The sequence below is a fragment of the Onychomys torridus genome, chromosome 21 (genome assembly GCF_903995425.1).
Source record: "Onychomys torridus chromosome 21, mOncTor1.1, whole genome shotgun sequence".
NCBI lineage: Eukaryota > Metazoa > Chordata > Mammalia > Rodentia > Cricetidae > Onychomys > Onychomys torridus.
In genome coordinates, this window is record NC_050463.1 from 25,619,463 (window position 1) to 25,643,561 (window position 24,099).

General features: G+C 42.6%; 1 protein-coding gene across 2 annotated transcripts in view; it reads left to right on the forward strand.

Annotated features, from left to right (window-relative positions):
- The window catches only part of Fez2 (fasciculation and elongation protein zeta 2), a 42,621-nt gene that overhangs the window by 17,174 nt on the left and 1,348 nt on the right, over positions 1–24,099 (forward strand). Inside the window, exons 6-8 of one of the 2 annotated variants that reach the window (XM_036171163.1) lie at positions 16,023–16,103; positions 18,323–18,398; positions 21,414–21,479. In XM_036171163.1, coding sequence (XP_036027056.1) covers positions 16,023–16,103; positions 18,323–18,398; positions 21,414–21,479 — 223 coding nt within the window. The remainder of the gene's footprint in view (positions 1–16,022; positions 16,104–18,322; positions 18,399–21,413; positions 21,480–24,099) is intronic. The other variant, XM_036171164.1, reaches the window with a different exon arrangement.

The window sequence follows — 24,099 nt, forward strand, 5'->3', positions numbered from 1 at the left end:
ATATGAAGAGGGTCCTATTGGGGTGTCTGAACTGTGCTGTGTAAACAGGTTTCTCCTGACTCATCAGAGGGTGTTGGTTGCAGCTGTGTGACATCAGCTGCTTGGCTGCGTACTTAGCAGACCAAAATATTACTGACAGGTGAGAACGTAGCGGCGTAGTTGAAACCTCCAGGCTTCCTAATAGGTATTTTGTTCTCAGTATGACCCTCTTTCCAAAGTGATTTCATTGGTTACAGTTCATCACAAACATGGTCAGACAGTTCTCTACCATTTTCCCGAGACCAGTTGGGGTCTTGTATATTCCCACCCTGACTTCATGTGTGAACAAATGTTGGTTGTATTTTTAGAGTATAAAGGTTGGGTAAAGCGATCCATTTTTCTCAATCACAATATAACACGGTATATGTGTCACAAACTGGTCCTTATGGCTTAAAGTAATATCCATTCTCTCTTTAGTAAGTCTTGAATGAAGTCTCTTTGGCAGATGCTGATGGAATCTTAGGAAGAGAATCCAGGTGCTGGGTAGCTGGGTCACCAATAAGTGGGTAATACATACTCTTACTACGTAGTCCATTAGCCATACTGTGAATAACTTGTGAATAAATTCACATTTTTTTAGTGTGGTGTCCATTTGTAAAAAGTAGAAAGAATAAAACTTTTAAACTCACTTTGAAGGATTCAGGTGTATTTAGTTTTTGAGAAAGTATTGATGGGAAGGATGCTTATTTAGTCATTTCTAGTGAGTATACTGAAGAAAAAACATTTGTTTGACTATTCTGTCCTGGAAATTTTACTTTAAAATATCAAAGATAATATTTTCATCTTGCAGGTAGTATTTTTAATAGAAATACATCTTTTAAATTGCCCTGTTATGGCAGTGGGATTAAGTGAAATGCTTAGTTGCTAAACCCTCGCATGGGTGGGAATTTCTGCATAACTGCTGTTAGGGATTACATGCAAATCCTCTGTTTATTGCTGGTGACACTTGGCTGAGAAAAGCAAATTTATCCCTGGAGGGGTTTAGAGGTTTCTTTTTGTAATTCCCGTATAAATAGGGTTAGTGTGGACCCATTGTGTAATTTTGTATGGCGTTTATACCGAGAAGTGGATTTGGCCAGACAGCATGGGGTTAGAGTTAAACCTTTATTGGTCTTGAAATAGAGTCTTATAAGACTCCATTTGTTTTTTCATAATATTTGAACTCATGAAGTTGCTTCCTGGTCCTGATCTACTGTTTGTGTGTCAAAAACTTCAATTAGGGCCGTAATGGCATGGCTCAACTCCTGGCACTTGGCTCCTGTGTCTTATTTTAGTCTCAAATGCCAGAGAACCACTCGCTCTGGAACAGAAACAGCCTGAACGTAGTTATTTTGAAGATAGTTGCAGGTGGTGCAAAAGAAACGGCCATTTGGGTAAACAGACCACTGGAGGAATGACTGTCTTTCTTTTTGTTTTTTGTTTTTCGAGACAAGGTTTCTCTGTGTAGTCCTGGCTGTCCTGGAACTCACTCTGTAGACCAGGCTAGCCTTGAACTCACAGAGATCCACCTGCCTCTGCCTCCTGAGTGCTGGGATTAGAGGTGTGTGCATCACTGCCCAGCCTCAGATACTTTCTGTAAAATGCAGCTGTGGCATGTAACTCAGTGAGCCGACCGTCATCAGCAATACTAATTAAACAAAGGTGACTCCATATACACGCCATGTGTTACCTGTTTTTCCGGTGACATCACTATTCCCCCCAACAAGTGCTGAAAAGATGATGGAATTTGAACTTGTCCTTAGTCGTGGAATGACTTCCCTTTGTTTTCAACAATGCTTTGGGACACTTACACCCACTTACAGTAGGTGTAGTACTTCTGTAACAGCCATCTTGTTATCTTAGGTTCAGACAGTGAACTCTGAAGAAATATCTGGGTGAGAAGAGAGCAGGGTTAAAGTTTTTAGGCTTGTCTTATGTCAAATATTTGCTCAAGAAAAAAAATTGGGGGAGTGTCAGGGCTGCTATCTAGAGCATTAGAAAATTTCATCACAGCATGAGATTTCATTAAATTGTAAAGGAAATAGTTTATATTGTATAAAAGTGAAATGTTACCTCGCTTTGAGTCTTAATATTTAAAATAGAAATATTGTATAAGGGAGCAAGGGACAACAGTGTGCATTCGTTTGGCAAGTTCGTGGAGTATCTTCCTGTCCCAGGCACTGCTCAGGATACAGTGGGGACTGAACCAGGCCAGGCTTGTGACTGAGCACAGACTCTAAGGGAAAAGAATAGTAGGGAAAAAAAATGAATGGCCGTTATGTCAGTGGAGGTCGAGATTCCGTGCTGGATGAGGCGGTTGGAGCTGCTGCTGAGCCATTGTGGATGTGGTGCTTGTTTCTCGCCTGTGCCCAGGGTTTGGCAGAGGATTCCCGGTCCCTTTCCCACTCTCAGTTGGTAAGGAAGTTTGGAAGGGTCAGGCTTTTGGGGGAATGTGATTGGAGACAGTAGGTGCTTGATGCTTCCTTGTCTTGTTCTGGGCACCTGGCGCCGCACAGGGGTGGGTTGTAGAGACTGGCGTGGTGGAGCTTCTTTTGCTTCTCAGTACGGTGACCCAGCTGATGACTTAGGTGACTTTGATGATTTCACTCCATTTTTCTGCCGTGGACCTCCTCTCATCCCCCCCCCCCCACTTCCTGTTTTGTTTTTGTTTTTTTCTTTTTAACCTTCAAAATCATGGCCAAGCATTGTCTTCCTTCCATAGACCCTTCCTCAATGACTCCTCGACTCCTCCTCTCTCGGGGTTAGTATGATGCCTTTTCATTATTCCTAGCAGCATAGAAATACCAGCCTTGTGTTGCGTGCCCATCTCTGTGATGGTTTCTTGAGGATAGGAAATTTAACCTTGCTGTCTTGATATTTTGGGGTCCAGTATAAGGTATCTAGTACATTTCTGATGAACAAAGGAGAAATGAAGGAGAGACTTGAAGATCTGCATTAGTGTCTGGAAACTTTGTGTCAGGTGACAGATCCACAGAGGCAAAGTAGCATATTAATCAGGGGTCCTGGGCTAAGAACTGTCTGGAATTCTGGTCCTTCCACTCTAGATATAGAGACTTTTGAGTTTCAGAGGGATTAAATGAAACACTATGTGGTGTTATTGTGTTCCCCAAAATATTGTGCACTCTAATAAACTTATCTGGGGTCAGAGAACTGAACAGCCACAATATTAAACATCGAGGATAGGCAGTGGTAGCACATACCTTTAATCCTAGCATTCCAGAGAGATCCGCCTGGATCTTTGTGAGTTCAAGGATACAGCCAAACATGGTGACTCACGCCTTTAGTCTCAGGAGGCAGAAAGGTATTTAAGGCGTGAGGACGAGGAACTATGGCCTGGTTAAGCTTTTAGACTTTTAGCAGCCATTCAGCTGAGATTCATTCTGGATGAGGACTCGGAGGCTTCCAGCCTGAGGAAACAGGATCAGCTGAGGAATTGGCAAGGTGAGGTAGCTGTGACTTGTTCTGCTTCTCTGATCTTCCAGCAATCACCCCAATACCTGGCCTCAGGTTTGATTTTATTAATACGACTCTTTAAGATTATGCTACAATACTATGTCTAGGATTAGCATGTACACCGAATAAATGGTAGTTATCATATATGACCATCTGCTTGTTAGACATTCCCCAGGAGATAATGTTATAGGAATCTGACATTTTTATTATCAAACCATGGTTAGCACAACTAGTTTACTGACATTGAAACTAAGAGAATTTCTAAGTCCAACAATATGAAGTTTTTTTTAATTAAAAAAATTATTTATATTTTTATGGATATGAGTGCTCTGAATGTATCCCTGCATGCCAGAGGGGGCACCAGATCCTATTATAGATGGTGGCGAACCACTATGTGGTTGCTGGGGATTGAACTCAGGACCTCTGGAAGAGTAGCCAGTGATCTGAACCATCTCTCCAGCCCACAATATGAAGTTTTAGGTGGCTAGGTCTTCACACTGTTAGCCGTGTAAGAGAGACCGTTTGCCAGTACCTCCCAGGAGCTGTGGGTATGATTAACCTTTGAAAATGTACTGATATGGTAGGTAAGTAGTGGTTTGATCTAGTTGTATCCCTTCCTGGGTTTCCTAGGGTGTCATAATTGCGATGGTTTTTAATATCTGTTCATGAGGTGCAGATTCTCTGGCTACCGCAGTACCGTGCTGTGTTGTAATCTTTGGCTCCAGTCTCCATGTCACAATACAGGCTCCTTAAGAGCTCATCTGCAATTTCTGAGTACCTCACCTCATCTCTAGTGTGTACAGATTGATTCCCAGGAGATTTGGATTTTGGATTTGAATTAGTATTATTCCCCCAGGAATTTTTTTGGGAGGTGGGGTGGACCAGACTCCTGTTTATATCAGACATTTTCACAGATCATTAACTTTTAGAGGCAATTCCCTTGGGTACAAAAACAAGTTGAAATACACCAGGCTATGTTTTAATTCAGTTCTTCCTGTACATCGAGAATTATCTCGAGTTTGAAAGACACTGTTGTCTCCCTGCTTAGTATCCCACCTCTATAAACCTGGATGAAAAAGGACCTACCCTGTGAAAATCACGACTGTTTCATTTACAGGATGTGGGGAGGGACCTTATTCTGAATCTTTGGCTGCAAAGATAGGAATCTTTTTAGCTCTCTTTTCTATTTGGCCTAATCACATTGAACTTTCTGGAGTGTTTAGAGTCATATTCTCAGCACAGACAAAAATGTATTAACTTGGAAAGCCCTACCCCAAAGATGTTTGGGATGTCAGCAAGTGGTGATTTATAAGTTCTAGAGAAAACAGGAAACTGTGTTTTCAAAAGAATGTTATCCTAAGTACCTGCTTATGAGGTTTGAGGTTTGAGGGGATGATTGCCTAAAGAGGCTCACTGGAAGAAGCTCTTCCTTGGATAGGTTTTCTTCCACGGGTGCATTGTCTTGTATTTGTGACGCACCTCTTATTATGACTAATGGCCAATTTAGTTTGTCTCTTCTTGCCTTGTGAAAGTACCCCCAGTGATAGTTTTCCATTTAATATTGATCAAAGCTGACATGAAGATAAGAGAAATTTGTTTTCATTCAGACAGTCACTATTAGATCACCTAGAAGTATTATCTTAATTAATCCTAGTTCTCAGCCTAAAAGGGATGTTCTGACATATCTACTTGGAACTTTGGCTTTTGTTTGGAAAAATAAAAGCACCAGGGTTCCTTTTCTCCCTTTCTTTAATATGGAATTTTAATTTTGAGCATTTGCTAAGGTAGCAAAGCAAACTGCTACTGCCCAAGGGCCAAGTCCCTCCTCTGTTTATTTTATAAATAAAGTTTTATTGGAACACAGCCATATCCGTCCCATCTATGTGGTGCCTGTGGCTGCTTTCATACTATGGAGACAGAGTTAAAGCATTGCACTGGAGGCTGTGCGGCCAGCAAAGCCTAAAATACTTACTATTTGACCTTTAACAGAAAGAGCTTGCCAGCTCCTGATTTAAATAGAGTATACTTAATATTAGGGAAGGGAATGGAGAGAGAGGACTCAGTAGTTAAGAGCACTTGCTGTTTTAGAGGACCTGAGGTGATTTTCCAGCACCCTTATCAGCTGACTCACAACCATCTCTAACTCTAGTTTTAAGAGATCTAATGACCTCTTTGGCCTCCAAGAGCATTGCACGCATGTAGTGCACATACATGCAGGCAAGATACTCATACACATAAATAAAAATAAATCTTTTTTTTAATTTGAGGGAAAAATATAAACTTAATTTGGATTTGAATAGACAGAAAGATCATGGTATGTAGTTATTGAAAATATTGCCATGTTCTAGCCTAAGATTTTGTTGTTTGGCAGCTCTTTGTAGTCTGAGTGTAGCTTACAAGGTGGCCATGCATTGGCCAAACCATCTTCAAGCCTCAGAGGCCCCTGGCCTAACAATAGACCTTGGTTCTCTAAGTGTCTGAGCCAGTAGCTAAACAAAGGGACCTGGCAGGTAGACCAGTTGTCTCTACTTTGGGACTGCCTAAAAGGGATACAAATGTTGGGTGCCACCTGGTCACAGTGTTTTTCCCCATAGTGGTAGAAGGTGATTTAACAGAAAATGAGTGGAGAGGGTGCTGATTGATCCTTTCTTTTTTAAACGGTTCTCCATGAAAGGATAAATTTGCTTTACATCCTCAAATGCAAATATTAATACATTTCAACAGTAATTTGTTGATTGTAATTGACAGTATTCCTTTGTTTCTTTTCCTTTTCTCTTTTCTCTTTCCTTCCCTCCTCCTATTATCCCTCCTCCCCTCCCCCTTCCTCCTCCCTCCTTCTTTCCTCTCTTTCTTGCTTCTTTGGGATTGAGCCTAGGGCTTCATACATGCCAGAGCTGTATGAAGAACTGTACAGCCAAGCTATACTCCTAGCTCTATACTTTATTTTATTGCAAAGAATAGTTCCCAAAGATTAGTATTAGCAACATAGAAGATTATTGTGGCATAGGGAAAAACTTGGATATATAATAATATTTATTATTTTTGATAAAGCAAAACTATGAACTATTTTGTATGTAAACATTTATTTTCTGAAAGATAGTATTGTCTAGTAAAGTAATATTTCCATTGTAGTAAAAAGCCAGGAGTCCATACTTTACTTCTTGTAGCTTTTAAAAAAATAAAGTATTTTTATTCTTTGAGATTTTATACATGCATACAATGTATTTTGACCATATTCACTCAGCACCCTGCTTGGTAGCTTAGATCTGTCTTCCACCTCCTTACCCTTTCCTACCTTGGTATCCCTCCTTTTTTATAAGCCAATTTGTGGTGCCCATCTACTCATGGGTATGAGGCCATCCCCTGAAGCATGGTCCACCTATCAGGGGCCATAAATACCCTTAAAGAAAACTGATCTCTCCCAGAAGCCATCAGCTGTCAGTAGCTTCTCTCTTGGGTATGGGGCCTTGTGAGCTCCACCCTGCTCCATGGCGGAATGCTGATGGGCCTGATCTTGTGCAGGTCCTGTGCAGACATCCATAGCTGCTGTGAGTTCATGAGTGCACGGGTCCTGTCATGCCCAGAAGACACTGTTTCGCTCTTCCCTGGCCTCTGGCTCTTACAGTCTTTACACCCCCTGTTCCACGATGGCCGTAGAGGCTGTGGTGTCACAGAAGTCTCATTTGTGGCTGATCACTCTACTGACACTTACCTTCTATACTTTGACCACTTGTGAATTTGTGCCTTTACTGTTCCCCACTATTCAAAGACACTTCTCTGATCAGGTCTCAGAGCTGCACTGATTGAAAGGTAGAGAGATAGGAACTCAGAAGGCATTTGGTTAACTAAAGATATTGCATTCTTATTGTATACTAATCCATCAGAATCAGCAAAGAATTTATAAAAGTGCCAAGATTAATTATTTTACTGTTTTTAAAAGCTCTGAAGAATTTGACAATAATTTAGTTCCCATATAACTCAGATTACATAAATGTTTTGAAAGGTTCTTCAAATACAAAATACTATATTATTTTATATTATTCCACTTAATTTCTAATTTTGGAAACCTCGGTGTTATAACTTTCTGAGAGTGAGCTTACAAATAGGAGTTTAGTATTAAAAACAAAGCAAGTATTTGTCTGCTTTGGAATAATTCATATTTTCAAACTTGAATATAAGGCTTTTTGAAAAATGGAATTCTCTTATAAATTTTATAATTCTCATTGAAATTATTTAACTTTCTTAAAGTATGAAAACAAGATACTACTTTTACATCTTTTTTGGGGGGGTGTGTTGAGACGGGGTCTCTGTAGTCCTAGCTGTCCTGGAGCTGGCTATGTGGAACAGACTGGCCTCAAAACACTGAGATCCCAATGCTGGGATCAAAGGTGTGCGGCCACCACACCCTTCCAAGCTTATGTGGTATGCATTAACTGAATATAATTTTGTACTATTGCTTTTCATTCGTTTTTCATACCTTTCTAATGTTGTCTGCTTAATTCTAAGATCTTTGTTTTGCTAAAAACCGAAACTACTGTTCAGTAAATTAGTACTTGAGGATGGTCAGACTATCCAATCTGATGTGACTTGTGGGGAATAGTAATTGTATTATTTTTTACCTTCTTTTGAACTCCCTGAGTGTAAGAATATTAAGGGAGGAAGGACAGATGAGAAGAAGTAAAAAATAGATAAAAGTCTTTTCTTAATTTTTTCCTTACCTGTGTTTCTGACACAGCTTTGATACTGTAAGTTTGCAAGCTGCTTTGGCTAGTTAGAGACCTGTTCAGGTTGGTTCAAATAAGTCATAGAGTAGACGTGCAGGCAGAACTAGCTGAGTCTCCTGGCTGCCTTCCTAGCTTTGTTTTTCCCTGTGTTGGATGTTGTTTTGTGGTGGTTGTTTGTGAAATTCGTTGAACTGGTGAAATGCCCTGAATAGAAAGAGTTGATACCGAGGATTATAGAAAATAACAAACACACTCCAACACCATGTCTGCTTCTTATTGCTCTCGAGTTTCCTGAAAGTTTTCAAATTCTCTTGATTGTTCAGGAAGACCTGCAGAGTTCTAGCTGATTTCTAGATCTTGCTGTAGACCCTTTCTTCCCGTGTTCTCTAGTCCTTTCTGCTACGGCTTGCAGTGAGGAGTCCAGTGTTTCTCAGTTGCCATCTTATTTATAGTTAGACAACTTGATGCAGTTTCTGCTGTTCTGGGCAAATATAGAAGGATGTCATAATTTCTTTTGGGAATGATGACTCTAAGTTCTAGCCCCCCTTTAAGTAAATAGAGTCCAGACTTCTTTGAATATTGATCTTTTTTAAGCACATTGCTCAGTTCTTTCCGGGTATTATTTTATTTAAATCTGCACAACCACCCTAGGATGCATATTAACAATATTCTTATTGCCATATCTTGGATAAGCAAATGTTAGATCTACAGAGGCCTTAGCTCACAGAAATAGCGTGCATGGAGAGAGGAAATAGGAGGCAGGAGAATTCTCTAGAGGGGATGCAGAGCTCTCTAGAGGTAAGAGCCAGCATTGGCTTGCATTTCCTTCCTTTGAACTACCCAGGCAGGTTGTATATGAGCTCAGAGCTCTTGGCTTCTTTCTCTGTCTTTTAGGTTTTATAGATTTTTTTTTTAAAGTTCCAAATATTATACTGTGTTGCTCTTGGTTTCGTCTGAAGAAAGTTTCCAGAGGATAGATGATTTGGAGACTCTCCATTCATACCCTGGCCAGAAAAGGAAATGGTGAGAGGCAACTGAATGTTCTGAGTTACTGAAGGCTCTGTGTTCCATGTCAAATAGCCCCTTCCTTCCCCTGACCTTGCTCCATGGCTTTGGTATTTTCTCTGTAGCAAGGGCAACAATAAGACAAATACTGTAATGCTTAATCACCTTCCTGCCTGTATCTGGGTTCATGTAAAACACTCCATTCCAAGCAGGGCATTTGGGGAACTGTTAACTCCTTCCTAAAGATGCAGTGGGGGATCTCCTAGAACCTGAAGCTGGTTTTGTTTCTGCGCTGGGCCATTTGGATTTTTTGCTTCTGTGGGAATGGTAGATTGAAAGGAGGGAAGATGGAAGATTGGCTCCTGACACTCCTAATATTTTCATTCATCTTAAGGATTCATTTTAATTAAAGTATAACACGTCTCCAGCATTGTTCCTACCATTGTCTCATTGGCTCCAGACTTAGTGGCCAGTGAATGCCTGGACGTGCCTGTGGTCCCTCCCCTTGAGAAACGGTGAACAGAGAAGTGCCCCTTTCACCTTCTCCTCACTTTCTTCCTTTTACTTAGAAAATTTAAGTAGAAAGAGTTCTTACGGGGTTGGAGAGATGGCTCAGAGGTTGAGAACACTGGCTGTTCTTCCAGAGGTCCTGAGTTCAAGTCCCAGCACTCACATGGTGGCTCACAACCATCTGTAATGAGATCTGGCGCCCTCTTCTGGCCTGCAGGGGAAACATGCAAACAGAACATTGTATACATAATAAGTAAACAAATCTTTAAAAAAAAATTCTTACCTCTGGTCCAGTTTAGCACCTAATAATACTGCATCTATTCTCTAGGTCATAAGTCTAGCATTTCTTGATGGCATGATAGTTTTAAAAAGTCAATTTAGGGTTGGGTTCTATCCTCAGCTCAAAGGAAAAAAAAAGTCAATTTAATTTGTCTCTGAGGTCTTATCTTCTGAAATACATTTTGCTTTCCAAAAATGGGGTGCTTTTGCTTTTTAGTTGATTAGAGCAGTTATGAAGCAGAGCCTGTCGTTTATTGGTGGAGTTCTTTTCCAGGTTCTTCTAGTTCCCGCTTGTCCTGCTCATCTGTTCTCCCTCCCTTCTGTCTCATCCATCCTCTGCTGCTTCCTTTTATTAGCTTTAGTTCTTGGTTGCCGGGCCTTTTACAAATCATGCTGTGGAGATTTTTTTTGCCTGCCTTTGTCAATCTCCTGTTGATTTCCTAAGCTCGATCCCTTGGTGGAAACTTCTGGAATGCCACACTTTACTCCTTTGACCAATAGTTTTGTGTCCCATCATGCCATCATTCTCTGTTCGTATTTAGATGGCCTTTTCCTTCTGGGTTATTTTTCCTTCTACTCAGAGGCCTTATAATATGTTGAGAAAATTCCAGGCTCGGAGGCTCTTGGCTTCTGGTGTTAGGGGTATCACACCTGGGGTGTGGCAGGTAATTTTACAAACCCTTCCTATGACCCAGGCCCTGTGAAGATCACTGTGATAGAGGGATTCAGGATACCCAGTCTCTCTTGAACACATACTCATGTCCTCTTAAGGAAACAAAGGCTTGGAAGTAGACCATTGACCATCATCTGCTGACTCTGCTGTCACTCTGGAACACTTACAGCTTCGTGTGGCATTTGTGTCTGATGGTTGGTTTGTGTGCGCATGTCTGTGTGTGTGTGTGGACACTTCAGTTGTCTGATGGGCGGTTTGTGCATGTATGTTTGTGCATGTGTGTAGTTTGATTTGATTTGCCTTCTTAAAAATAATGTATCTTTTTGGTTGACGTAATTCATATATTCATAGAATATTTAAATCAGAAGTCCTTCAGATTATATCTCTTGACCATCTTCTTCATGGTGAAGATGCAGGCCTCAGTAGGTGAATAATGGTAGAGCTAGCAGAGCTGGGAGAAGACCTAAACTCTGATTTTGAGTCTGACCTTTCTCTGTCCAGGTTGACATTACATTTCTTTTTATGATTTCAGATACTTTTGACTGGCATGTGACTCCTGGATTCTTATAAAACTTTGCACATATTTTCCAGCATGAGTAGGAATTGCTATAGAGCAACTTTAAAATATACATACTGGTTTAACTGAGTAGCCATAACAATCAAATGTCTTTCTGCAGTTAAAAATCCCAAAGACAATATAATCCAGATTCTCTGTGATATCCTTCTTGATGTGGCTTATTTTTATACCACTTTTACTTTCTCTTTAAAGACTATTTTTAAAACTATTTCTTTATATAACTGTATATATTCCTTTTTGTCTCTTTCAAGCCTACATACACCGTTACGCACATTGTAAACTATTCTATCTGAGTCTGTCTTATTGTGAACCTCTTGATTTAAACTGCAGAATTACTAAGACTGAAACAGGAGCACTGGCTGCTGGCTCTGCCCACCTGAGCTTCCCAACATGGTGGTGGTACGTTTACCACTAGCTCTGGGGCTGGGAGCATGTGTACCATCAACTCTCAGAAGCAGTGGGTCTATTCTTCTATCAGAGCAGCATGTAGCCCAGAAACTTCTTTTTTTGTCTGTACTAGCAAAGGCTAAATCCACCACACAGTGTAATGTGTGGCTTGCAGATGCCTCATTCCCGCCATGCTGTAGGTCAAGCCTGCAGGCTGCTGCTAATTTAAGAGAGACAACTAGGAAGCTGCTTTTAGTTCAGTTTTAGAATCTTCTTTTTAAGGTTTTAGGTGGAAACTCTTGCCCCATGTTGGGTGCCATTAGTAGTTGAAGTTTTCCTGTGTCCACCCAGCTCCTGCAGTCGCTCAGATCCAAGTAAACACACAGAGACTTACATTCCTTATAAACTGTATGGCCGTTGCAGGCTTCTTGCTATCTTGTTCTTATATCTTAAATTAACCCATTTCTATTAATCTATAAGTTGCCACATTACTTGTGGCTTACCGATACTTTACATCTTGCTTCTCATTGTGGCGGCTTGCAGCATCTCCTAACTCAGCCTTCCTTTTCCCAGAATTCTCTTCTCTGCTTATCCCGCCTATACTATACTTCCTGCCTGGCTACTGGCCAATCAGTGTTTTATTTATCAATCAGAGCAGCACATTCACAGCACATACATAAAGACACCCCCAGCATAGAGCCTTGTGGCTCAGGCCATTGATCAGGTCCTCTTATGCTGACGACAAGGCTGTGCTTTTAGGGACATAAAGGTGTATCTCATCTGCCTGTTTCCATAAAATTTATGAAAAATTGACTTAATCTCTCTCTGCTCCCACTCTTGTCCATCTTCCTTCAGATATTGTGCCCTGTATCTCCCATCACAAATATCTTTCATGGCTGGGCATAGTAGCTTTTGGCAAGTGCCTTTTGTCCCAATCCCGCAGAGGCTGAAGAAGGAGAACGGCTTGATCTCGGAGGCGGAGGCTAGTCTGGACAGTGTAGCAAGGCACAGGCACACAGACAGACAGACAGACACACACACACACACACACACACACAGTGTGACAGTTGAAAAACTCATATGGGACTGGGCAGGGACAGTCGGCTACTCAAGAATGTGGTGTCAGGAGTCCAGAGAAAAGAACTGGTGAACAGGGATTCCTGGAAGTCTCACAGGGATCGGAAGTGTCTTTGTACTGGAATGTCAAAGAAGATAACTCTGGGGAAAGTAGGTTGAGGGTTTGGTCACTGAGAAAGCCCGTAGAAAAGAGGGTGGGAATGAGTGAAGGGGAGAACTGTGACTCAGTTTCCCAGGGAGGGCGGCGTTCATAAGAGCTAGAACACTTAGTTCTCAGCCAGATCTGTCTCTTGTGTTCTGTGTTGTGTTCTTTCTCTCTTTCTTTCTGTCTCTTGGGTTCTATGTTGTGTTCTTTCTCTCTCTCTCTCTCTCTCTCTCTCTCTCTCTCTCTCACACACACACACACACACACACACACACACACACACACACACACACACCTGTGTTCCTAGGGTCTCTCGACTGTCTATCTAGAAGATTTTTTTGTTTTTGCAGTGGTACAAGGTGCAGTAGGGTCCTGCCTTGTGCCGCCTTGCTCCTTTGGCGTGGCCGTTGGCTGCGGAGTGCTCCAGGGCTGGGTGCCCTCGGCTGTGTCTGCTGGCCCAGGCATGGCAGAGGTTGTGTTGGGAAACTTGGACTCCAGCTTCTTTGGCTAGCCTCAGTAGGCGGGTTTGTGTTTTCCAGCCTGTGTGGGGTCCCCGTGGTTGCATTTTGACTTCTTCCTACCAGACTAGAGTTTTGATGGTGTGAACATCATCCCTCACTTTCCTGTAATTGAAATAGTCCTGTGGTGCTCACGTCTGTGTATTTAAAAAGGAAACCTGAAACTACACATGCATCTTATAAATGTGTATGGACCTTCTTTTTGTTTGGCTTTGTTTTCTTTTTTTGTTTTTTCCTTCAGTGATCCTAATTAGGTTTTGACTGGGAAAATAAAGCTAACGAATTTGGACTGTACCTGAGTTTTCTTGTATGTGTGTTCTGACTCCTTTGTCCAGCTTGAGGTTTTCTGAGTTCTTACCTAGCTTTAGCATTTCCATAGAAAATGGAGCCAGGTAATGCAGACGGAAACAAGCATTCTTTTAAGTGCTTTCCCAAGGGGATGAATTTTGTACAATGCTTAAATGATGAGCTGACTTGTTTACTTGAAAAATCATTTCCTATTGTGTTTATTGCTGACATGGGAGCCTGTGATGTCATCTCTCTGGATAATCCATTTTAAAAACAGGGAACAAATTCCAATGTGGTGTGTGAAGAATCTTCAAAACTAGTTGTTTATAGGTTTTTATTGTAAAAACTATCTCTTCCATCAAAAGTAATTGTTAGCCAGGTATGGTGGCGCACACCTTTAATCCTAGCACTCGGGAGGCAGAGGCAGATGTATCTCTGGGAGTTCGAGGCCAGCCTGGTCTACAGCTAGTTCCAGGACAGCCAAAGCTATTACACAGAGAAATCCTGTCTCAAAAATCTACCCCCCCCCCCCCCCCAAAAAAAAAGACAAAAAAAGTTATATTCTTAGCAGAGTAAGGAGCCATGTGTCTTGTGGAAGTGTCTTGACCAGATAATTGATTCTCACCAACATAAAACTGTGTGTGGATATGGATCTGGAAAAGGTGGGGCAGGAGAGTGGTGGAGAAGGTGAGGTGTGCTGAACAACTCCCACAGGACAAGTGTGGGTGCCCTCGGGGGGGGGGGCAGGAGTGCCCTGGGCCGTGTGGCTGGGCCAGAAGCACAGTCTGCCTCCCTGTTTGTATTTCTCAGGCTCTTTGATAATCAGGGTTTCTTTACATTCTTAATATTTATTGAGGGCCTCAGAGGGCTTTACTTCATACATATTAAATTGATCAATATTTACTGTATTAAAAATTAAAACTAATAAAAGATTAATTCATTCAAAGTACCAGAGTTAAATGATTAATTCTTATATAAATGGTAAGTTTTCATGGAATGTAACTTGAAAGCTTTTGGTTAGGAAAATGTCATTGGTGTTTGTTTTTGTCAGTCTTGTTGATGTGCGGCATCACTGAAGGACAGGAGTCTCAGCTCTGCTTCTGCATTCTGTCTGTCCTTTGGAATATTACACTGTAGGCTGTGACAGACTGAGGGAATTGGAGTGCTGTGTATGGCCAGAGTACATGATATACTAGAAAGAAATCGTGTGAAGCCTAACTATGCATGATGAATATACAACAGTAATTAAGGAAAAAGACAAGTCATGTCTTGATGATATGAAGATGTTTGAGTTCATGTACCTCTAGGAGAATTTCACCCGCCTCTTAACTTGTATCTGGGCCACACTTTGAGATCACTTGGACTATTGTATATATTTTTGGAGAGCAGAGACAACTGCTGTGGTTTCCTTGGGACCTGGCAAAATATCTTGAAGTTTATTTCTTCAGTGTTTACTGGCTCAACTTTCCCCCTGAAATTCCAGGGAAAGGCACCATCCGGTGAGTCAGACGACAACTTCCTTCTCAGGAGCCTTCCCTTAGTTAGTCATGCTGCAAGAATCTCTCTCCTGCCTTTGACTCAGCTGTTAGACAGGTACCAGTGGCCCTTTTCACCATGCATGTGACTGTGCAGGCTGGGTATAAACCAAGATAGGAAAAAGGGTCTCATCTGAGTGCAGTGAATTCTAGGAAGTCTTGGAGGTTGCTGGGAGAAATAAGCCGAAATTGTTTTCTAAATACAGAGTGGATAGTCTTCACAAAAGTTTTGGGGATCCATTCTCCCCAGGAAGCACATGCCATCTTCCAGTTCACATTTTCGGCAGCAAGGCAGTGGCGGGTGCCTGGAGAGTGAGTGGGAGCAGTTGACTCCCTGGGTGGCAGCATGCTTATGTGCCAAATGTTAGATTTGTCTTCCCCAAACTGAGGGTGGAAAGATGTGAACTTGAGCCTAGAATAGGCCCGTTACTCAGGATCAAGTGTCAGTCTTGAGGTGAAACGTAGGTAAACAGTATCAAAAGCTATCTTAAAAACTGTGTGCTAAATAAAATGTGTATACAGCTGACATTTATAAGGAATGGGAACAAATCTGTTAGTTACACCAGGGAAGATCTCTGGCGGTATGATGGCCAACCAACAGTGGGTTTTTCGTTGGACTCATCCAGCAATGAAGAAGCATAAACAGTTTCTAAACAGCATGATTTCGTCTGCTTTATGAGAATGAGTAATTGTGGCATTTTCTAACTGCTTGTCTGTTGGGCACGGAAAGTCATCACGGAACATTCTACTAAAAGTCTCTGAACTTCTTTCTCTGTCCTTTCCTTCCTGGGTCATACACCTGCTGCCTTTAGCGCTTCAGCATGGAAGGGATCTCAAGTGTCATTCAGAATGGCCTCCGCCACACCTTTGGAAACTCAGGTGGAGAGAAACAGGTGCTCCATTATCCTCATTTCCCCCTCCTTCTGCTTGTTCCTTTTCTCTGTCTGTGGGCCCTGAAAGTTGGCACTTTTACTAATTTATTAAGACCACCGCTTAAAGGAGAGAAGCACAGGTTCATTATATCTGTAGTCCCAATAATGAACAGAATTCCCCTCGGGAAAGAGCATTTAGATTGGACAACAGACTAATTGCATTCTTAAGCAGGTTTCAGGGCCCCAATTTCTCATGTTCACCTCTAACAAATAGATATTAATATACTGACATAATGGATTGCATGCACAGAAAGGGCTGGTTGTGGAGACAGCTGAACTGGAACACGATACTCTACTTATAAAAAATCTAGGAAAGAAGATCTCATTTTAAGGAGAATGTGGCCAGAGGTTGGTATCTTTGAGATTATAGAGTCTTAGGTAAAAAATATGCGGAGAGTATATTTTACCTCTTGTATCTGAAATTGCACATGTTGTATGGTGAGCCAGCTCAGTTGTCGGCCAGGTGAGGAACAATATATCACGTATATAGAAATATATGCCATGAGCCTGTGTAGTCAGATGTGATGCAACTTGGTTTGTATTTACAGTTCTGCATAATTCAGAGGAGGGTCACAACCATGGGAAGTGGATATATTGGTGACTTGTGTTTGAAATTATCTTCACTCTTTGAAAATTCCATCTGAAGAAAGAAAGACACTCTTGTAGGCTAGGTCTTGGATGATTAAGGTGTGCCAATGGGACATTTTTTAGGCAGTTTAATCCAAAGAACCAAATGCCTGGGGATTCTACAGAAGGTTTTTGTGTCTCACTCAGGGACGAGGACACTGCCATTCACAGCTGATAGAGAGGCTCCACGGGGATGGTTGAATTCCAGTTTTGTTTTTTAAAGATTTATTTAATTATATATACAGACGAGGGCACCAGATCTCATTACAGGTGGTTGTGAGCCACCATGTGGGTGCTGGGAATTGAACTCAGGACCTCTGGAAGAGCAGTCGGTGCTCTTAACCTCTGAGCCATCTCTCCAGACCTGAATTCCAGTTTCTATTCTCTGCCGCTTACCTCTGTCAGCCTGCAGGAAGGAAAAGAGCTTCCACAGCGACCCGACTCATGAGGAGGTGGGCCCATGGCCACGGCATAGATTCCTGATGATGCTCCATGTTGTTTGAATCTTGGCTGAAATCTTTGGCGGGCACATGCCTGTCTTTTATGGGCATTTTTATAAAGAAACATACTTGGCTGTACAGATGAGCCTTACCTGGAGAAGTCTAGTCCAGAAAGGCTGTGGGGCACTGCGGTTTAAAAAATTTTTCCTACTGTCTGGACCTCGGGCTCAGTTATTTTATTTACAGACTCACACAGTCCATGGGCATTAGGAACAGAGTTGGAATTGAGAACGAACATGGAGGACAAGCTTGAAGGAGCTCAAGGACAGGCCAGGGCACCAACTTTCTGTGTGAGCCTTCGCAAACTGCCCTGAACTCCAGAGTAGAAGATTCTAGACAGTTATTTCTAGGACATGCTTTCATGAGATTTTCTTTAGAGGGAGTGAACTGGCTGGGCAATTTGTCGCAAATTTGGAGATGATATTTATTATTCATTTACCTTTTAGGCCATTCTGTCTCATCTCTAATATCTAAAATCATTTACGCACACTTATACAGTCATTTAAATATTAATTATATGTTTCAGTCATTGTTTGGGGACGTGAGTCTGTTATTCATGTCTAGAAGCTGGGTTGTGCTCTGAAATGTCATCATGTAACTCACGTGACCGTTGCTGTCAGTCAGAATAAGAATGGCCTCTGACAGGGAATGATTTGACTGCCGGAAATGATCAGTTGTATAGTGCTGCTAAAACTATGCGGTTAGCTTAGTCACTGTTCTGAAACTGTGTTGACAAGGAGCAAGGGGAGTGCTGGGAAAGACTCCACCTTCAAAAGGAGCAGCACACTGAGCCAGTTGTACTCAGCCCTCAGCCCCAGGGATGTTCAACGGCTGAACCACAGGGAGGTGGTTGTTTATGTTGCTGTGAGGTTGACACCCAGCGGGGAGAATTGGGGGCAAAAATGAACCCCAGTTGAAAGAGTCAGATTCGGGGGCTTGCGGCCTGTGCCCCTGCACTCGTCTAGAGTAGGCCTTCTAGGAACTGCACTGTTTTGAAGGTAAATGTATTCAGGTCTAAACGATGCTTTTTCTTTCCCCTCTTTACCTTGGCAGTATTTGACAACAGTCATCCCTTATGAGAAAAAGAATGGCCCACCGTCTGTGGAGGATCTTCAGATATTAACAAAAAGTGAGCAGAGACAAATCGACTTGTTTGCTTACTCCTTTGATTCTTGCCGATTCCTAAACTCTTGGTTTTCATTTCTGGATTTTATTTTTGTTTATTTTGTCAGTAGAGGCTGGTAAATGATGGATGGCATCCTTTATTCTTAGGACAGTGAAATGAATAACTATAATATCAAATGTAGTGCTACTCTGGTGTTCGTTGTTTGAATTTTTCTCCTTAATTTTTGAATTATCTGTGAGCTAAGTTTTTTTTTTTTTAATAGAAAACTTGTAACTTGAATTTCCATCATCTTACATGACAACATGTTTGTCAACAAATAAAATGCTTTGTGGGTCTTATGTGACTTTAGTGGCTGAATAGGAAAGACTTAGAGATTTTAGGGTAAACACCCCACCTTCTTGTGAATGGAAAACCAGAGGTATTAGTTAGTTGTAGGGAGATTTTTAAGAACATGGATTCAATCAGCAAACATTGCTAGGCCCCGCTGTGTACCAGGCTCTTTTCTGAGTACTGTAAATATATTAATGAATAAAGTAGAGGTGCTGCACATGTGTGTGGTGGTACATTTTAAAATTGTTTGTGAGATTAGTAAGTAGATGTAGTATTAAGCATGTCTTAGAGTAGTCACAAAAGGCCACAGAAACCTGGTCACTTTTATTTTTAGGGATATTCTTGGAAGTCACTTTCTCTTTCTTGGTAGCATTGAAAAATTAGGATAAAAATATTTTCTCAGCTTACCCTATAACAAATAAATTACATATGATTTGGGGTAAGTCACAATCAGCTTGGCTTGGGCTCAGTGGTTAAGAGCACTGGCCTCTTTCCCAGAGGACCTGAGTTCAATTCTCAGCTCACAACTGTCTGTGATTCTAGTTCCAGGGAATCTGATGCCCCTTTTGGCCTCCACAGGTGCCAGACACATAAATGATACACAAATAGACATGTAAGCAAAATACCCACCCACCCACACAACAAACAAGTAAATAAACAGCAGTTCAAATCTCACTAAATAACTAAAAGAAGAAAGAAAGTGAAGGGATTGAGCCCTGGCCATGGTGGCTCACATACGGATTCCAGCACTGAGAAGGCTGAGACAGGAGGATTGCCATGAGATTATGAGATTTAACTATCCTGGGCTACAGAGTAAGACCCTGTCTCAAGACAAACAAAATATAAAGGATTGGATTTGTTAATTAGATGACTTCTAATTGTAAATTTTGTGATAATTGCTTACAGAAGGACATGCAAATGCACTGTGTGGGTGGATACTGATGGTGACACAGGAATGGGAAGCCTGAGGGGGACAAGCACCTCCCTCTTAGCCACTGGGCTGCCTGCTAACCTCAGATGTTTACTCTTTTCCATGGTGAACAGTACATAAAAAGTCTTATATTTAGATATAGATAAATCAAGTGATGCCAGTCAGTCAAGATAAAGAAGGCAGCGCTCAGCTGGTGGCCAGCCCTCTCATTTTCAGCCAGAGCTTGCAAATTTGTGAGTGTCCAAGATCACATAAGACAGTTAATTATGGGGGCTGAGTCTCTTAATTCTTGGGCAACTCAACCCTGATGACACTGGCCCTTGGAAGGTGATTTTTATAGAGAAGTTTAAAAAGTTTAAAAGCCGCAATGCTGAAGCTAATGGTTGTCTAAAGGAGGGAGCATAAAAATTGCTCAATAAAACAGGAATTATTGAGCCCCCGAGCACCTCAGCTCGAGGATGAGACCAAAGTCATTGCAGTTCCCTAGAGTGTTGCATCCCTAGAACGTTCTTAGATGATTCTTAGATGCTGCTTTCCTATGTGGACACAATTTTGGGAATCTCCGGGCATCTTTGGGGAGCGGAGTAATGTCCACTCTAAGACAGCAGTGATGATGCTGTTGACAGTAGATGTGGGAAAGTGTTTCTCTGGTGAAGACATTAGGGGACACTAGGGCCTCTGCTGTTACGACAGAATGAAAGCCATTTGTGGATGTGTGGCCTTCCTCATAAGTCTGTGGGAAGGGAGTCACTGGCATGATAATAGTAGTCATGAGAGTTACAGTAGTTATGTTTAATGGAAGTCACTGTATATGTTGTCCGTATGTAATGAGGAGCTGGATCCTCATTAAACAGCTTCTGAGACAGACCTAGTTATTACCCTTAGGTTACAGATGAGGAACTTGGTACGCAGAGTGATAAAGTCCTTATTCATAGTTAGAGAAGTGGTGGAGCCACAGTTAAAAACCCCAGATAGTGCCGGGCGGTGGTGGCGCACACCTTTAATCCCTGCACTCAGGAGGCAGAGGCAGGAGGATCTCGGTGAGTTCGAGGCCAACCTGGTCTACCAAGTGAGATCCAGGAAAGGCGCAAAACTACACAGAGAAACCCTGTCTCGAAAAACCAACCAACCAATCAAACAAACAAACAAAAAAACCAAACCAAACCAAACCAAACCAAAAAAACCCAGATGGCTGATTTGATGGTTACACCGTGCAGTCTTCTCAAGCGTCCAGGGGAAAAATTAACTGTAAAGGTCCTGTTGTGAATTCCTCATCTTCTTCCCTAGCAGAGAAGGTGTTCAGAGCCTACCAGATGCAGAGTTGCCTCGTAGGCCTTTTCTTCATTTGATCTTTAAATATTTCCACTAAATCTGACTTGTGTATTATTTGGAGAGTACAGCTGAATCTCCCTTTCTCCAGGAGGTCCTCCAGTTCTGAGGACCTCTGAGGGTACATGGCTCATCAAAGCGCACAATATACTGTCCTTCACTTACTTCCCAGCTTCTACCAGAACAAAGCAGATCTACACACAGCCCAGTGCCTCTTTCCTGCCTCTGGGCTTGGGAACGTTAGACCAGGGAAATGAATCTCACTTCTTCACTGTATTCCCCCCTTATCTAGAAAAGAATCTACGTGTAATTTGTGTAAATCAGTTACACTGTATCATTCATTAGGACTAAAGGCTGCAACTTTGAAATTAACATCATTTTTGACCTGAACCTTGAGTTCTCGTTACTGTCTTTTTCTTATTTTGTAGTTCTGCGGGCCATGAAGGAGGACAGCGAGAAAGTTCCAAGCTTGTTAACTGACTATATTCTGAAAGGTGAGTTTTATGACGGTGTGGGAGCAGTGACTGAGGAGCCGTGATTAATCAGGAAATGCATCCTCTTGTTGACAGAAGAAAAGACGCACACAGCTTTGTTAATGCACAGTGACGGTAGATAGGCGACTGATGGATGACTGTAACATTAGGGCTCTACAGAATGTAGCTTCTGTTTGAGATCTTGGGCTGGAAAGTATTCCCACAGCTGAGTGGTGAACACTTACTGGAGGAGAGAATTAAAAAAACATTGGGCTCTGGGTGTGGTGGTATGCACCTTTAATCCCAGGACTCAGGAGGCAGAATGAAGGTGGATCTCTGAGTTTGAGGCCAGCCTGGTCTACATAGAGAGTTCCAGGCAGCCACAGTGTACATAGTGAGACCCTGCTTCAAAAATAAATACATTTTTAAAATAATTAAAAGATAGGTCCATTCTTTCTGGGTATCAGGTATGGGCATAATGGTCCTGGAAGCTTGGGGAAGGATGGTGTCTGTCACCTCGAGGGCAATAGGAAAGGAAGGTCAGATCTGCCAGGGCAGGTGGTGGAGGAAAAATTGTGGATACTGTCATGGGGGGGGAGGGGAGGGGGGAACTGGGGGCGCACAGAACAGATCAAAGTCTCACATGGAGATGGGAAGGAGAAAAATGACATTTCTCAACAGTGAGATGTGGGCTGTAAATATTAGCGCACATGATCTGGATCATACAGGCTGGGTACTGAGGAGGAAAAAGAAGTCAGAAGATACAGGCCTCATTTTTCTGAGAAAAGAGCAAAACTAGTCCGTCCTCAGTTGAGGGGCCTTGAAAGCTCACTCAGTTTTGGGAAAAGTGACTGCTGTGCAGTGGGCTCATTGTTAAAGGCCAGCGCTTGTTTACGGACCGGATTTGAAAGGACCCGATTTGAAAGCGGCACAGAATTTACATCTCGTCGTCTGGGTTTGGAGAACAAGCTCTTCTCACGACTGCTGTCTTTGGCCTCTCTCTCCTCCAGCAGTCAGCAGGAGATAGAAGTGCTGTGACCCCTGAGACATTCGCTGTCTCTGATGGACTTTTTATTCAGCTGTAGTTTCATAGAAACGAAAGGGGGCTCGCAGTGAAGGATGCAGAAGTATCATTTGTAGAGACTTGACATGTAACAGCAGCAGCCAGCCATTTGCCAGCGGTTACCACGGGTGGAAAGGGCTGAGTCAACATCTTGCTTAAAGTGTTTTGTTTTGTTTTTCCTGATGGATGGCCTTTTCTCCCTAAGAAATTAATGGCTTTTTTTTTTTTTTTTGTACCTGACACCTTTGTTTGCTTTTGTGTTGTGCTAGCATTGGTTTTAAAGCTGGATGACCCAGAGGTTTGTCCTGGATGTGACAGGAAGGAGACGAACATAAAGAACATGTCTCAGTCTTATTACAGTGGGTCTGGAGGGCTCTGCCAGGACAGCCAGCCAGTGGCTTCTGAAGGATGTTGCAGCCTGGGGAACAGGGCTGTGGGAGAAGAGGAGTTTTTACTTTGAAAATCTAGGACCGCTACTGTAAATCTCGTCCTTCCACTTGGGGAGGCGGGTGTCCCCATTCCTGGGCCTGCCCTTCCACTCGGGGCACTGGCTGTCTTTGAGCTCTATCTGGTCATGCTGTACCCACTTCCTGTGAGCTACTGTCTGCGTACGTTACGCTTCTGTCTCCGTTTATGCTGTGCAGATTGGGTTGGACAGCAGCCAGAGGTCAGGCTCCAGCAGTGATGCTGTAGTCTAGAACATGATGGGATCCGAGCACCAGAGCTCCGAACTGCTCTGGTGATCTCATGGCCGAACACCCTGGTTGTCATGATAGAACTCTCATCCAGTGTCTGATAGAAACGGATGCAGAGATCCACGGCTGAGCCCCAGGTGGAGCTCTGGGAACCAATGGAGAGAGAGAGAGGAGGGATTGTATGAGCAAGAAATGTTGAGACCATGGTTGGAAAAAGCACAGGGACAAATAGACAAACTAGCGGAAACACATGAACTATGAACCAATAGCTGAGGAGCCCCCATGGAACTGGACCCGGGGCCCTCTGGATAAGTGAGACAGTTGATTAGCTTGAACTGTTTGGGAGGCACCCAGGCAGTGGGACCAAGACCTGTCCTTGGTTCATGGGCTGGCTTTTTGGAGCCTGTGGCCTATGCTGAGACACTTTGCTCAGCCTTGGTGTAGGGAGAAGGGGACTGGACCTGCCTTGGCTGAGTCTATCAGGCTGGGCTGACTCCCCAGGGTAGACCTTGCCTTGGAGGAGGTGGGAATGAGGGGTGGGCTGGGGGGAGGGAGGACGGGAGAATCTGTGGCTGATATGTGAAATTAAGTTAACTATAAAGTAAAAAATAAATGTTGGGATTAAAACCAAAAACCAAAAACCAACAAACCAAACCAAAACAAACCAAAAGAAGATGACAGGGCGGGAACATAGTGTAGAAGTGGTCAGGGATTGGGGAGGGGCCAGTGTGGGCTTGTGGGTAATAAAATGCTCTTTTTCACCCAGCCTGTCAACTCTTCCTGGGGACCAGTAATGGGACCCTGTGTGGGAGGGGCCGTTGCTCAGAGTGGAGAATGGTGCTCCTTCTCTTGGCTTAGCTGGCTTTCCTACTGTCCTAACATA